This window comes from Tetrao urogallus (assembly GCF_951394365.1).
Source record: "Tetrao urogallus genome assembly, chromosome: 20".
NCBI lineage: Eukaryota > Metazoa > Chordata > Aves > Galliformes > Phasianidae > Tetrao > Tetrao urogallus.
Window position 1 is genome coordinate 3,763,142 of NC_136833.1, and position 13,839 is coordinate 3,776,980.

At 46.6% G+C, this 13,839-nt stretch overlaps 1 protein-coding gene across 1 annotated transcript in view; it reads left to right on the top strand.

Annotated features, from left to right (window-relative positions):
* Positions 1-1,560: 1,560 nt before the first annotated feature.
* COL26A1 (collagen type XXVI alpha 1 chain) overlaps positions 1,561-13,839 on the top strand; it is a gene marked incomplete at both ends in the record, with an annotated part of 153,290 nt that continues 141,011 nt past the window's right edge. Inside the window, one exon of the mRNA XM_079545014.1 lies at positions 1,561-1,712. Within this exon, the coding sequence (XP_079401140.1) occupies positions 1,561-1,712 (152 nt within the window). The remainder of the gene's footprint in view (positions 1,713-13,839) is intronic.

The following is a 13,839-nucleotide window of genomic DNA, read 5'->3' on the forward strand; positions in this document are numbered from 1 at the left end:
GGTTGCTTCTGAACGAGTCTGGCAACTCAGCACTGCTGTACCAGACTCACTGACCTCTCTTTGAGCCTAGAGGGTGCTGATCCATCACCTGCACCAGCCTGTGTTCTGGGGTGCTCTGAGGGCAGCTGTGGAGTAAGCCGAGGGAGGCTGTGCTGAGCTGCCTTGCAGACTTTACCCTTTCCTTCTTGTGTGATTTGCTCCAGTGATTAATGAGAGTGGTTGTTTAAAAACCTGGTGCCTTATTTGCAGTCTAAACTTGTCTGGTTACAGGCTCTAGCCAGGAGCTGTTTATCTTTGTACGGGCTGTGGAGGTGGGCAATGTAGGGAAAGGGGCAGGTGTTCACCTAGGGAGACAGACCCAGCTATTTTCTTAACATCTTGCTGGGATCACTTTGCAGCTATGGCATCTCACAGGGATTGTGCTTCCCCTTTGGTGGAAAGAAGTCTCTGCCTTTACTGAGCCCCATAGGGGCGCCCCAAAGACACCCAGCAAGATCTGCTTTCAGTGGTGAATCAAGACTGCTGGTGGATGCCACACAGTCGAGGTGCAGGGTGCGTACTGTGAACTTGCAGAATCTGAAGGGAGAAGCCTTAGAAACACAGCTGTGTGCTCTTGGAAATGAAATCCCTCCTTGTGGCATTGGGCTCAGGTGAGCTGGCAGTGCAGTTAGTGGGCACAAAGAGCCCGGGTTCCTGCGGAGCTGCTTGCTGTGGGTGCTCTGAAGGACCAGCTGCTGTGATGTGTGACACCATCATCAGACATGGGGCTGTTCAGGGGTACTGAACTAAAACTCAGCTGATGCACAAAGAAGGGAGAGAGCTCCTGCCAGCTCTCACCTGGAGATGCTGCCTTTGTGAGGCACCCACATCCTTTCTGAACTTCAGAAGTGTGTCGGGAGCCAAATGAGCAGTTTCCCAAGCTCTGTGCTATCTGAGTGCTTGGCAAGGTGGGGGTCTACCTGAGGTGCTGTCTAAGAGGGTGCAGGATGCCCATATAGAAGTAGGGATTAGCTTTGCACTGGGGCTGCCTTGTGAACGAGGCATCTCGGTGTATTTATTTCCTACTTTACCTGCGTAAATGCTGTCACTCAAACACAGCAGACACCAGCTTGGCTGCCTTGGGGTCCGGTGGGTTCTCCAAGAAGCGGCTCTCGGTAAATCAGGGAAGCACGGGGCTTTGTGATCTCCACTGGCAACGTTTTGGGTTTGGGACCGGAGCCGGTGCTGCCGGCTCGCGCTCACAGCTGCCCGCGGGCCGAGCCGGGGCACCCCGCAGGGTCTGCGGCGGGGTCTGCGGCGAGGCCTGGCAAGGGTTAACGCCGAAGCCCCACGCCCCCTTTGACGGAGTCGGGCCAACCTCGCCAAATTTGAAAAGGCATCCGGGGCTGAGAGTGCGCCCTGTGCGCCCCGAGCAGCCCCGGACCCCGCGCGGGCAGCAGCAGAGCCCCGGGGCTCTGACGGAGCGGGACGGCCCGGGGAGCGGCATCGGGGTCCCGCTGAGCGAGAGTAGAAAGAGGGGCGGGGGGGGAGGGGGAACAAAAAACCCCTCGTCGTGCAAAAATGCACTTCGCTCTTTTCTTGTCCTGGTGCTGCTGCCTGCACGGATGCGCGCTGGGAACCGGCTTCCTCTATCAATTCCCGGCATCGACCCTGCAGCACAACTACCCCGAGCAGAGCTCGGGCTCGCCGGGCAGCGGCTTCGCCAGTCGCCGGTGAGTAAAAGCGGGTCCGACTCCGTCGGTGGCCCGGGAGCCGCGAGGGCTGCCCGCGTCCCTCGCTGGGCTGCGCTGCCCGCCGCATCGCGGCGCCTACCTGCGGGAACGGGGCACGGAGCGACTGCGGCGCGGGGCAGCCGAGCCTCGGCGGAAACCTGCAGCCCCTCCCCGTGTCTCTGCTGCGGGGAGGGGACGGCGATCCGCGGCTGCGAAACCTCCTGACCCGGGGGATGCCGGCAGAGGGAACTGTTACAGTCCTGGGCTGCGGGGAAGTCTCGTTCAGCTCAACAAAGGAAAAACCTTAATTGCGGATCTCCCCTCAAGAGATGCAGCTTTCGGATAGCCGTTTAAAACCCAAGCTCGTACTCCTCTCCCCTCCCTCCCCAGCCGGCTTCTTATAAACTTGATATAAATCAGTTTTGATTTACTGAACAGTACTGCTTCAATAGAGCAAACAATTTAGGCTTCTCCCCCTCCCCTGTGTTTTCTCTGGGTATTTCTCTAGAGGTGAAACAGCTGTTCAGATGAATGAGCCGCACTGTATAAAGCAGGAGAGTGGCTTAACCTGATTCCAGTTGTTCTTAAATTTCACTATTTTTTTTTTTCTTCTGCAATTCCCTTAAATGGGAACTTGGGAATTTAACATTCAGCGCTCGTCCATCCTGTCTCTCCCCTTTCCTCCTCCCCTTGCTAATAGCTGGTGTGCACGAGGCTGTGCTGCGGTGCGGGGGGGGCTGAGCTCAGCGCTGGCCATTTGGGCTCAGCGCTGCGATTTGCATCCGTGTGTCACGAGTGCAAGAACGGGCACTGGCCTCGCGCCTCGCAGGGTTCTCACATATGGTGCATATTTCTTCTCCAAGTGGGGGTGGTTTTGTTTGCTGGCCTGTCAAACAGGCCTCAGTCTGTAGGGGGTGTGATGTTAAAACTACAGTAACTGTCAAAGGGTTTGAAACGGCAGAAAATTATAGGAGAGTAATGGGATAAACCTATCCCAGCTGGATCTGTTCCAAGGTACCCCCTTCCCTGAGCATGAGCTGCAATGAGAACCACATGTCATTTGTCTTACATATCTATTAGCCTGCAGATCTTTGTTCGGAGCTACCACGCTTACATGAGCGAGGGCTGTCACTGCTCACCAAAGACCTTCCCCAACTCACACTCTTGCACGATTTTCCCATGCCTCAGTTGTTTGGATAGCTGACACACTGTCAGGAGGACGTCTCCCTCTCCAAGTCTATAAAGTGTTGTATAAAACTGTCTAAAGTTGATTTAAACAATGATGTTGGGAAATCTTTTTAAATTCTCTTTTTTTTGTCCAGTAAAACTTTGCCTTGTGAGAATCTAGTTTAAAGCGGGGGGGGGGGGAATAACAAGTCAGGAGGAGGGGAAAATCACTGCTGGATGTCTTGAAACAAGAAATGAGTGCTTAGTCAAATACTGAACATTGAAGCAGTTTTTTTTTTGTTTGAATTTGAGTGGTGGAGTTCTGTTGTTGGCAAATGTCAAAGAGCTTCCTTTTCTGCTGGGAAAATCTGGGTGGGAAACATTGACCCCAACAGACAGCTGGACCTTTGGGGGCAGCTCCTGTGGGGTGCAGCTTCACCTTGGAGTAGCTGAGCTTTTCTGGGTTTCATGAGGTGCTGGATGAAAGATGAGGCTTCCTGCTCTGAAATCTCATGTTGATCTGGGTGACCACCAGCAATGGCACTGTGGCCACTCTTGCTTCCTTTCCATAAATTTCCCACTGAATGCTTTGTGTGATGGCTTCTGCTGTCTCTTCTGGATGCCATCAGCCAAGGATAAACAGACTGGAGCTTTGAAAGTCACTGCTGCAGCTCTGAGTTTTGCTCTGTTGCAGCACACGCTGATGTGATGCTCTGCAGCTGACGTCTCTTGATACGAGACATCCTGTTCCTGCAAGTTGTCTTTTTCAGCCCTTGATCAGTAAGGGAAGACATGGTTGAGCTGTCTGAGTATCTGCTATATGTACATATTTCAATTGCGAAAAAACTGCATTTCTTCAAGTAGGGAAAAAAAAAACACCACCCAAATGGTGCTGGAATCTTCCCTCGTTGATGAGGAAAACCACCCCAAGCTCGATAGCTGCCTTAATCCCTGTTATCCAGGTTGCAGGCTGTCTTGGTGATGGGCTGCCAAAGGGTGGTGATGGTTGGTTTGTTTGTTTTTTTGCTGGAAAAGTGAGGCCTTGGGCAGTGTGAAGAGCATTTGGGGCACGTGTGTGAAATCTGGAGGAGGAAACAAACCGTTATTCACATCCTTCAAAGTGAAATGGCGAAATGTTTCTTGTTTGCTTCCTTTCTAAAAAGGAACATTCTGGGTTCTGGTTGGCTTAGTGGCAGATCTTGGTTATTAGTTAAGACATTTGCAGTCTGCCGTTGCATATGCTTGAATTGCTGTGTAGTTCTGTAGGGCTGCATGACTAATAATGTCTGAAATCCATGCAGCAGTGCTTATTGGCCTTGCCTATTGTAGCAGCCTTGATATAGTGTTTGAAATGCACGTTAAATTGGGCAGTCTCCTAACAGCACACTTGTGTGGCTGGCTTTCAGGATCAGTTTTTAGGTGAACTTAGAGTCTAAGCAACTGCCTGGTTATGTATAGTCCTACAACTATGCTTCTGGGAATGCAGTTGACCCTCCCCAGCTTGTTTGAAGGACTGCTCACAACTGTGCTACAGTGTAACGAACTGTGGACTTGTGGATGAGGCTTTCGTGTTTTAATTGTTTAATTAATTGTAGGTCTCCTGAGATCACCAAGGACGAAGAGCTCTGGGAGGTCAGAAGGTTTCCAGCTCATCACCAAACCCTGGAAGTATTTATCCAGTGTTTGTCTGTGGGACTCTGCAGCCATCTGATCTTCATCTGACTTGTGGGGTTCCATGCTGTAGCTCTGCAATGCAATTAAAGTAGTGATCCTAATGGAAGTTTAAGGACCTAGAAACACTGGAATAGCTTTGAAATGGCAAACGTGACTGTAGTTCCTGCAGTAAATTGTATTCATTTAGGAAATCTCCTACTGTCTTGCCTTTCCAGCTGCTTACGTGAATCATTTCCTCTCATCTATGCTTCTTTTTCCAGTTCTAGGAAGGAAAAGTCAGCAGAGGCAAAGCAATGGGTGGCAGTGAACTTGTGCTCCCCTTGGATAAATTAACAAATGTGTCTCTTTCAATAACCCTTATTTGTTCTTTTTCTCAAAGCTGAGCTTGTTAGTGCACTGAAATCCTAGTTGAAACATGTCAGGTTAGAAACTTAACAGCTTTGCTTAGGGGGAATTGTTCTTGACACTTGGATCATAGCTCGTATCTGTTTTATCTCACTGGACTGCACCTCGATAAAGGGGGAAAATGGAGAAAGCATCAGAGCTTTAGGTCTGAGTTGGAATGATGGGTTAGCTACTCATGCTCTTCCTTGCTTCAGACCTTGCGTGTCTGGAAACTGTTTTGTCAAGTGTAGGCTGCCTCTCCTGTATTGTAATGTTAAAACTCATTGGGCCTGGCTTCTGCCATCGCTCAAGCTCTTAACTGGCTTCTAATTAGGTGTAGGCAGTGCTTAGGTTTACTTTCACTGAAGCATAATGTTTATTTTGAGTCTTTCAGCTTAAAGCTAGCTTGTGCCAATTTAGATGTCTCAAAGACTCTGTTAAGGGTCATAGCTGCAAAAAGTGTGAACAAGAAAATTACTAATCAGGTTGTTGTCTTACAGATGTTCAGCTTCTCATACAGTTGATCAGTAAAGCTTCTGCTTAGTGTATTTGTGCACACTGATCTGAATTGAAGTTGAGAAGCAATATGAGAAGTAATGAGGGTGGGAAATGTGGTGGTCTCGTTGGTTTTGTTCCTCATTTCCTTTTTAGGAAGAAACAATTATTTGTTGACTTGCAATGCATTTCATGGAATGGCACAGTTGAGATGTGTTGGCTTTTCTTGACGTCTTTAGCTTTTTCGCATCTTGGAAAGGAAGAGATAAACAAGTAAAGCATGTACATGGATGAAAGTGTTTTTTAGGCCTGGCTATTTGAAAAGAACTGTATTTTGAATAATTGAAGAACAAGGGGAGGCTGTTTCAGGTTTGAGACTCATTTTTAGGTTTCCAGAGCAGGGAAATCATAGCTCTGCCTGAGATGAAACCTCTCCTATCTGTTTAGAAGTAGCTTTCTCCCTGAGGCCCACAGTGTGGGGGCTATTGAGATGAAAACTGAAGGCAGCTTCCAAATATTTTATGTTCAGGTCAGCTTCCTCTGAATGAAATCTGTGGCTTATCTGGATAAAAGAATCTATCTTGAAAATTAGAACGGTTGACTTTTGAAACCTCTTTGAAGCTGAGAAGGCATCTGTGAGCTGCTTTTAGTAGGTCTCTTTTCTTGCCTGCATGTCTGCTGTCTGTCCCATGAGAGGTGATTGGGGCTGATATTCAGCTGTATCCCTTTGTGCTGAGCAAATAAACCATTTGTCAAAGCATTAAGGTATAGAAAGCTGCATAGAAATGCATCTGTTCATGTTCAATTTTGATGTCAGGTTATGCACCCTGGTATGTTTTTAATTGGGTCCTATGGATCACCCCTGGGCCACCTCTGCTGGGTGCATAGCTAGGAATAGGCCTTCTTTCTTCAGGGTCTGTTTTCTCATGTATGTGTGTGTGCTTTTGTTGGGAATTGTTCTTAATCTGCAGCTGGACAAGACTTGCTTCTTGCTGTTTGCTTCTTAATAGAATACTTGGTAAAGAAGAGAGGTTAAAAAGAACAAGCTGATACCACGTGAAGACACTGTAGAGTGTAGACTAAAGGTTTTTATTTTTTAATGAAAAATACTTCCATAAGACAACAGTTTTGGAGGCAAACCTTGCAGAAGTGAGAAGGGGAGCACAGCAAGTATGATTGCAGAACCTGAATGCAAGTGACTGGTGGTCTGCTCTGGGTGAGAAACTGCAGTAGGATGCTCCTGACCTCCTGTGTGCTGGATATAAGGGCACTTTAACACTAGGAAAAGGAAGCAGTGTAGGTGCTAGATGCTAAATGAGCTAGATTTCCCTCTTGCCCTGTTGTGAAGATCTTGAGAAGGAGATGTTTAGTCATGGCATCACATAAAACTTCCCTTTTGTTCTTGGCTTGTCTCTGCCTGGGGTCAGTTCTCCATCTGCTCTTCCCCCACAGGACTGTGCTTAGTTAGCCCTTCAAAAGAGTGGCGCTGGGAGCTCTCAGCTTGGTTCAAAACGCTTCTTCTCCTCACAAAAAGGCTTGGGGCAGATGGGCTGCTGAGGCTATTGGGATGACATAACGTCTCTGTGTTGAGCCTCCCATTGGCCTGGTGCTGCAGTTCTTGGTGGGGTGTGGTAGCCCTGAACGGAAGGGCAGACACTTCTCTTTGCTGTGTGCTGCTCGGCCCTTATTAAACTCAGATGTTCCTAACCCCTTCCTCCGGGCTCTCATTATTGCTGTAAACACAGTAGAGCACAGGGAGCTTTGTAAAATCCCCATTCAAGGCAGCAGTGGGTGACAGCTCTACCAGCAGCTCTTCAGTGCCTGTCTGTGTGCAAAGGGGTTTGGCATAAATTGAACCTTCCAACCAAGGGAAATGCTGTTCATTTTCTCTATAGAAAAAGCCTTTTAATTTATGCCACTTTTCTTCCTCTTGCCTCAGGTTGCTTGGCTCCCCGGCTCTCTTCTTGCTTGATTCTCTGTTACTTCAGTACTGGTCTGTTTTTTGCCAGCCTGCTTAGTGTGGGCTGTCTGGCTGCTCATCTCAGTGCTGTTATCCTGCACAAACTTTGAGTTGCTTACATCTTCAAGTGGCAGCAAAATGGATACCAGCTAAAACATGACTTCTCTCGCTGTGCTAAGATAAGCCCCCAAAAGGGCTCTTGTAGGGGGGAAAAAAAAAAGCCTAAATCTGATGTTGGCAGCTCTGTATCACAACAAGACCCATCCTAGATGTACTGTGTGGCTCTGTAAGATGCAATTCATGCAATGGAAGATGTCATTTGCTCCCTCTTGGGAACTTGTCACTCCTTGGTATCTCTACATACAAGCCATTAATTCAGAGTGTAACCAGACTGTTTCTAGCCTTCTTGCATACAGTTCTCCATGGACTAAATCCTTTGAGAATCTACCTTTGTCCATGTGCTATTGCTTTGCTTTGAGCTGAGAAGTTGGCTTGGCCTGTTGCACACTGTCCAACTTGGTAAAAGCTGCACTCTATGAGATTGCTGAAGATCTCAGTTAAGATTACCTTTATGACTTGTTTTGGTGACAGTTTTTTAATGAGTGCTTGGTTGTAGATTGAACTGAAGGTGCTGGTTCTGAGCTGTCAGGAGCAATGCCACACTAGGAAGATGAATAGCTTTCTGATGCTGTATTTATTGGCTTCTTCTAAGAAATCTGGGTGATTTGAAGGCACCTGAAGATGAGATGCTGTGCTGCAAAGTGCTAAAAATCTGTCCTGTTTGAGTCTCTGGTGTGGTCTAAATTGATGTCTGTGGGAGTTACCAAATGAGAAAAGCTCTCAGTGCTCTACATCCCTGAGAAAGCACTGATTGATGTAATTAATGGTCATGGCAGCTTTGAGGCAAACTTACGCTGCTTTTAACGAACTTAAAGCTAAAATAGCAGCAGTCCTGAGAACTGAGCTGCCAGCTTGTATCTGTCGTTGGCACTAGCAGCACAGGACAGGGAAAAACTGATATGCATAAGCTTCCATGTTTCAACAGGGCAAACCTCACTAACCTAAACAGTAAAGGGGGGGGGGGGGGGGGGGGGGGGGGCTGCATTCCTTGCTATGCCTAATCTCTGTATTTTGTTAAACATGCATTCCTGCCAGAACATTACTGGGCAGAACAATAGTGACCAGCTGGGCAACTGACCCCAGCTTTTCTGGTCGGCAGAGGAATTCAGCATCTGAGGAGTCCAGATTCTCGTGTACAGCTTAAAATGTTCTGGATTTAGTTGCTTTTAATTATCAGCTGGCTGATTCATAAGGCTTTGTTTTCAATCCTGTTTCTCAAGAAAAGAAGCATTGCCTTAAATGCTCAGTGTATTCTATAGCAGAGCAAAGTCTGGGAACTGAGGCTTGTACATTTTTTCTTTCTGAGTTTTTTTTCTTTCCGCCTAAATAAAGTGGAAATATTACTGTTTCCCTTTGTGTAAAGAAAGGCTCTGGGGAGTGCTTGGTGAGGGTGTGGTTAGATCTTAGATGGAAAGCTGCAAAACCCAATGTGTTGTATGCAAATATACGCAGGAGTTGATAATAAAACCTATGAATGATAATACTTGGCACTTCTGTAAGCTTCCACTCTTGCAGAAAGGAGGTCTCCTTCTCTGGAGATGTTCAAGACCTGCCTGGATGACTGCCTGTGCAACCTGCTGTAGGGAACCTGCTTTGGGAGGGGGGTTGGATTCGATGACCTCTGGAGGTCCCTTCCAACCACTACAATTCTGTGATTCTGTGAGGTCATTGTGCTCCTTATTGAATGCACCTCTCTGAGCCTACATGAGTGAAATTTGCCTTTAGGAGTTGGTCTTTGCCTGAGTCCTGGAGACAAGGTTTGGTTCAGCAGGGAGGGTGGGAGCAGGGCTGATGGCACAGGACGTGCTGCTTCCTTACTCTTTCTGCTGCTACCTAGCAGGGCCCAGCCTTTGAGCAGCAGGCTGTGATGCTGCAAGCTTTCTGTTCCTGTGCAGTATCTTATATGCGAGAGCAAAAGAGGCAAATTGGGTCTACAGGATATTACAGCACTTGGCTTAGCGCTGCTGAAAATCAGCATAACCTGTAGCAAAATATATCGTCTCCCTGCAGTGTATTTCAGGGTACGGTGCTGAGCCAAATGGTTTGAGCTATCGCACAGTAAAATGCTGTCTCTTGGGCTGCTGTTACTGGAAGTCACTAATGTATATCACAAATAATAGAAAAAATTTGGATTGCAAAGTTGTAGGAATTAGGCTGTAGGGCTATGGATAAGCTTTGAGTGCATGCTGCGAGCAGAAATAGTAAGGCTATTTTGCCAAGCACCAGAAAAATACTAGAGTCCTGATAGTGCAGTTAAAAGTCTGCTAAAACTCTTCTGAGACCTCTGCAATGAAAGCCATTGGAATTTTGTTGCAAGGGCTAGAGCAACACATTCATTTTCTTGGGTAATGTCCTTGGAAACAATCAAGTTCTCTAACTCTGCCTGTCAGATGCTGCCAAGTGGCTCGTGGCATCCAAACTAGAAGATTTCCAAAGCAGCTTCTAGAATTCTGCTGAAATTAAACTTTCAGCTCCCAGGTACCCTTTGCAGGAGTTGCTCCCTGACTTCTGGGAAGGTAAGGATGAAATTGTATGTGTCTTTACTGAGTGGAAGGAGGGCTGCTGATGTCATGGGAGTTATTGCAACTTGGCTGAATGTAGCTAAAAACTGGAGGGGGTTGTATAAAACATTCCACCTTATGTCTCAGTTGACTCTTGGAGTCACTTTGTACTAACTATGTGTGGGTTGTGGACTTGTATTTAATGCATCTCTGTGGCCTACGAAGGCAAGGCTTGCTTTGCAGGGCACTGCTGTGAGCTTTGATGTGTTTTTGCGTGTGGTGTTTGTTTTCTTCCCCAAAACAAAGGCATTTGACCAGAATTGCACACAGCTGATAAGATCTGAGACTCAGGTTGAAAATTTCAAGAGGCTTCTTCCATAAGCATACTGACTGCAAGAGGAAGTGGCTCAATAGCTGCTGTACTGTGTCTCCCTGTTCCATTCCTTCTGATTGTATGCGTTGGGATCATTTCAGTCCAAATTCATCTTCCTGCTATAAGAAGTGTATGACACAAATGTGTTATCCTCTACTGAAATGCCATGTATGTATTTTCCCCCTACATTGAAAGATGTGAAGGAAAACCATCATGTATGTGTATGAGAGAGAAAAAGCATGAGCAAACTTTAGTTGTGATATGCAAGAGCTGCTTGCATGCAAACTCTAGCACAGTAATAAACTGTAGACTGTGCAGCTGCTGTACAGCTTCGTGTCCTTCAGCGTTTTTCTGCTCTGCTTACAGTAAGTAAAGCAACAGAGCGTTCTTCTTCCGAAGGGATGAACAAAAAGGCAACAATACAGAAATAACTCTCACACATCAGTGAAATTTAGGCCACAACTTTTGCTTTAGCAGAACTAGCTTCCATGCTCTTGTTTGCGTCGCTCCTCACCCTCTGTCTACCTCTGGAGAAATCTGCATGAATAGAAAGGGGTGGGAGGGAGAAGGTCAACAGTCTTCAATGCCATTGTCTGGAGTCTGCCCCAAGCTTTGGCAAGTAGTGTAGAATGGGGTGGGTGTATCCAGAGTCAGTTGCTGCCTGTCAGTACACATACAGCAATGCTCTTCCCACCAATAGCTCCGAGCACATCCAATCCCAATGCAATGAATGCTGGTGAAGCCTTTGCTTCAGGAGCATTGGTTGTTTGTCTTGGTTCACACCTTGCCAAAGCTGTGCCTGAAAGTACACTGGAGGTTTTGACTGCCTTGGAGAAGACAGCTAGGTTGCCCTGCGCTTTTGCACTGGCAGGGAACTTTAAGCTTCAACAGCAGCAAATCCTACAATCCCCCATCTAACAGAACTTGCCATTCCTGCAATTCTCCACAGAACAGGGCAGGAATTTTTTCTGGACAGCATTCTGTGCCTCTCCTTCAGACCCCCTGCTGTCACCTCACTCTGGCTCGGTGCTCCTTCCCCCCGTCCCATTTCCCACGTGTGCACTTGGGAATGTTAAAGGCGCTGTTATCATTCTTAAGGAATCTACTGTGCGTGCACAGGCGATGGGATTTTTTTCGGCTGTTATTACTTGGCCAAATCAAGCCCATTTTCCACCTGGATACCGAAATGTAGATCTCCTCCCTTGAGACCAACTCCCTTCCAAATAGAGGCTTCCAAAGTGCTGAGGCACTGAAGTGATTTCTTCGATTGCTCAAGAATTTTTTAATAATAAGGAAAGGTGTTAGTGTTTCTGTTCGCAAGAGGATGAAGTTTTTCTTTTTAAAGATTTATTTCTAATGAGCAAACTGTACTACAAGAAACAATATAGCTGGAAACGAGATGTGGAGACTTCAAAAAAAAGCAAACAACCTGAAGACTTAGGTATGTTAAAGGTAGAAGGTTCTTTTAAATTGAAAATATGTTATTAGAGCCCTCTAGGTATCTTCTTGCAATCTATAGACACTTAAGTGCAGTGGGCTGCCTTGTAATTTAAACACACGCCATCTGGCTAAGAGTGAGTTTAAACAGGGATGAGGCAATGCTGAATGCCTGCTAGTAGGGGTTTGGGACTACTGTGTGCAGAAGAGCTGACCTACAGCAAATGCAATGCAGTTACGTTTTATGGCATTGGATCAACGTGGTTGGCCAAGTGGAAGAGTGGGAGTTGAGAAAGGTGACCAGCAGTCTGCTGCTGTGGCACAGCAATGCCATTCAGCTGGCATTGCTGAATTTTTCATTCCCAGCTGCCATTCAGCTGGGAATGAAAGCTTGAGAAGGAAGCAAGAAAGGGAAAGATAGGATCACCTAACCCCTGTGGGTATGTGCTTGTAAAGTGTATTGCTGATCTACCACGCTAAAGATGACTCTTGAAAACTTCAAGTGGGAACCATTGAGGCATTCTCCAGCTTTGCTCACTGCCTCTGGTCTCTCTCCTAGCATGTGCTGGAATGTAAAGGGCAAACTCAGCTCTGATCGCACAGCAGATCTCAGTTTTGATGTTCCTGCTTCCCTACACATGAAACTCCCATGGGTGTGACTGGAACAATAGGATGATTTTCCAAATTATTTTTTATTGTAGTAACGCCCAGCACAGCCTTGTGCCAGACGTGGAAAAAAAAGTTTTTTTCAATTTAAATAGCAAATTAATATGCAGGCTTTGGGTTTTGTTTTTCAGAATGATTAACACTTTGAATGCTTAACCAGAGAGGTTTTGCAAGGCTTTGCTCCAATGCAGTTGTGGCCTCAGGTGGTTCAGCCTGGAGGTGTCTGAGCTGGGCAAATGGAATATGGCTTGTTTCGTTACCCTGCCACTGCAGCTGGCTATTCAGAATAATCTGCTGTATCAGTAGGGCAGCTACTGGAGAAATGTGTGCTGTTCTTGGAGTACAGGTGTGTCTGTGGGGTTTAGGGTACAGGTGCCCCCCAAAATCTTTCCTGAAGTGTCATAAGTAGCCCTGTGTTGGGCCTAAGGCAAATCCTGGCTGATGGGCACATGAGCTTCAGTTGCTTTGCGGCAGTGGCTGATTTGGCAAATCAGAAAGGGAAGAAGGGCTGGAGACCTCAAAGCAGTATAAATAAGATGTATTTTTTTTTTTTTTTTTTAGACTGGTTTATTTCTAACACCTCTTTCCAGTACTAGGATCATTAGAAAGTTTTAGGGTTTTCTTGTAGCTTGCATTTGATGAAAGGCTGTGGCTGGTGTTGTTTCTTTAGCTGTTTCAGCGAGGATCTTGAGCTCTTTGTATGGCAATCACTTGAAACAGAAGTGATGGGAAAGAAAGCTAAGCCTGCACACTTACCTAATGCTGAGTTGAAAGAGGTCCCCGTGGTTCATTAAATCTAGTTCCCCACAGTGATGGGCAATCATGCAATAGGCAGCTAGTCTTGGAAGGTCAGCTGCATAGTCCCTCTATGTTCATGAAGTGCTCTGCAAACTGCTGAACAAATGCAAGACTTGGATTGAATGAAATGATTGCACTGCAGAGCAGGAAAAGGGAAGGAGAGATAGCAGGTGGAGGAAGGGCTGTTGAAAAGGTTTGGGGATCTGTTTACCTGACACGGTTGTCTCCTTCCATATGTGTTTTGCTTTTAGCTCTCAAAAGGGTGTACCTGTAATAAGTCATATCTCCACTGTTCAGAGTAGGGAAAAACCTGGCGCATGTACATTAGATGGACAGATTAACATCATGCAATTAATACAAAGCCAAGATTTATTCTTACCACCCTAATGTTTTCCCCTTTGATACACTCAGTGCTCTCCTTTTGACACTGCCTTTTGTTCGGGTTGTAATTTGTGGGTTCTGGTGCCAGTATATTGTTAATGAAAAACACTGCCTCGTCTGGGCAGAGTCCTTGTGTTCCTGTCATGCATGTGGCTTTCATTGCTGCTGGTA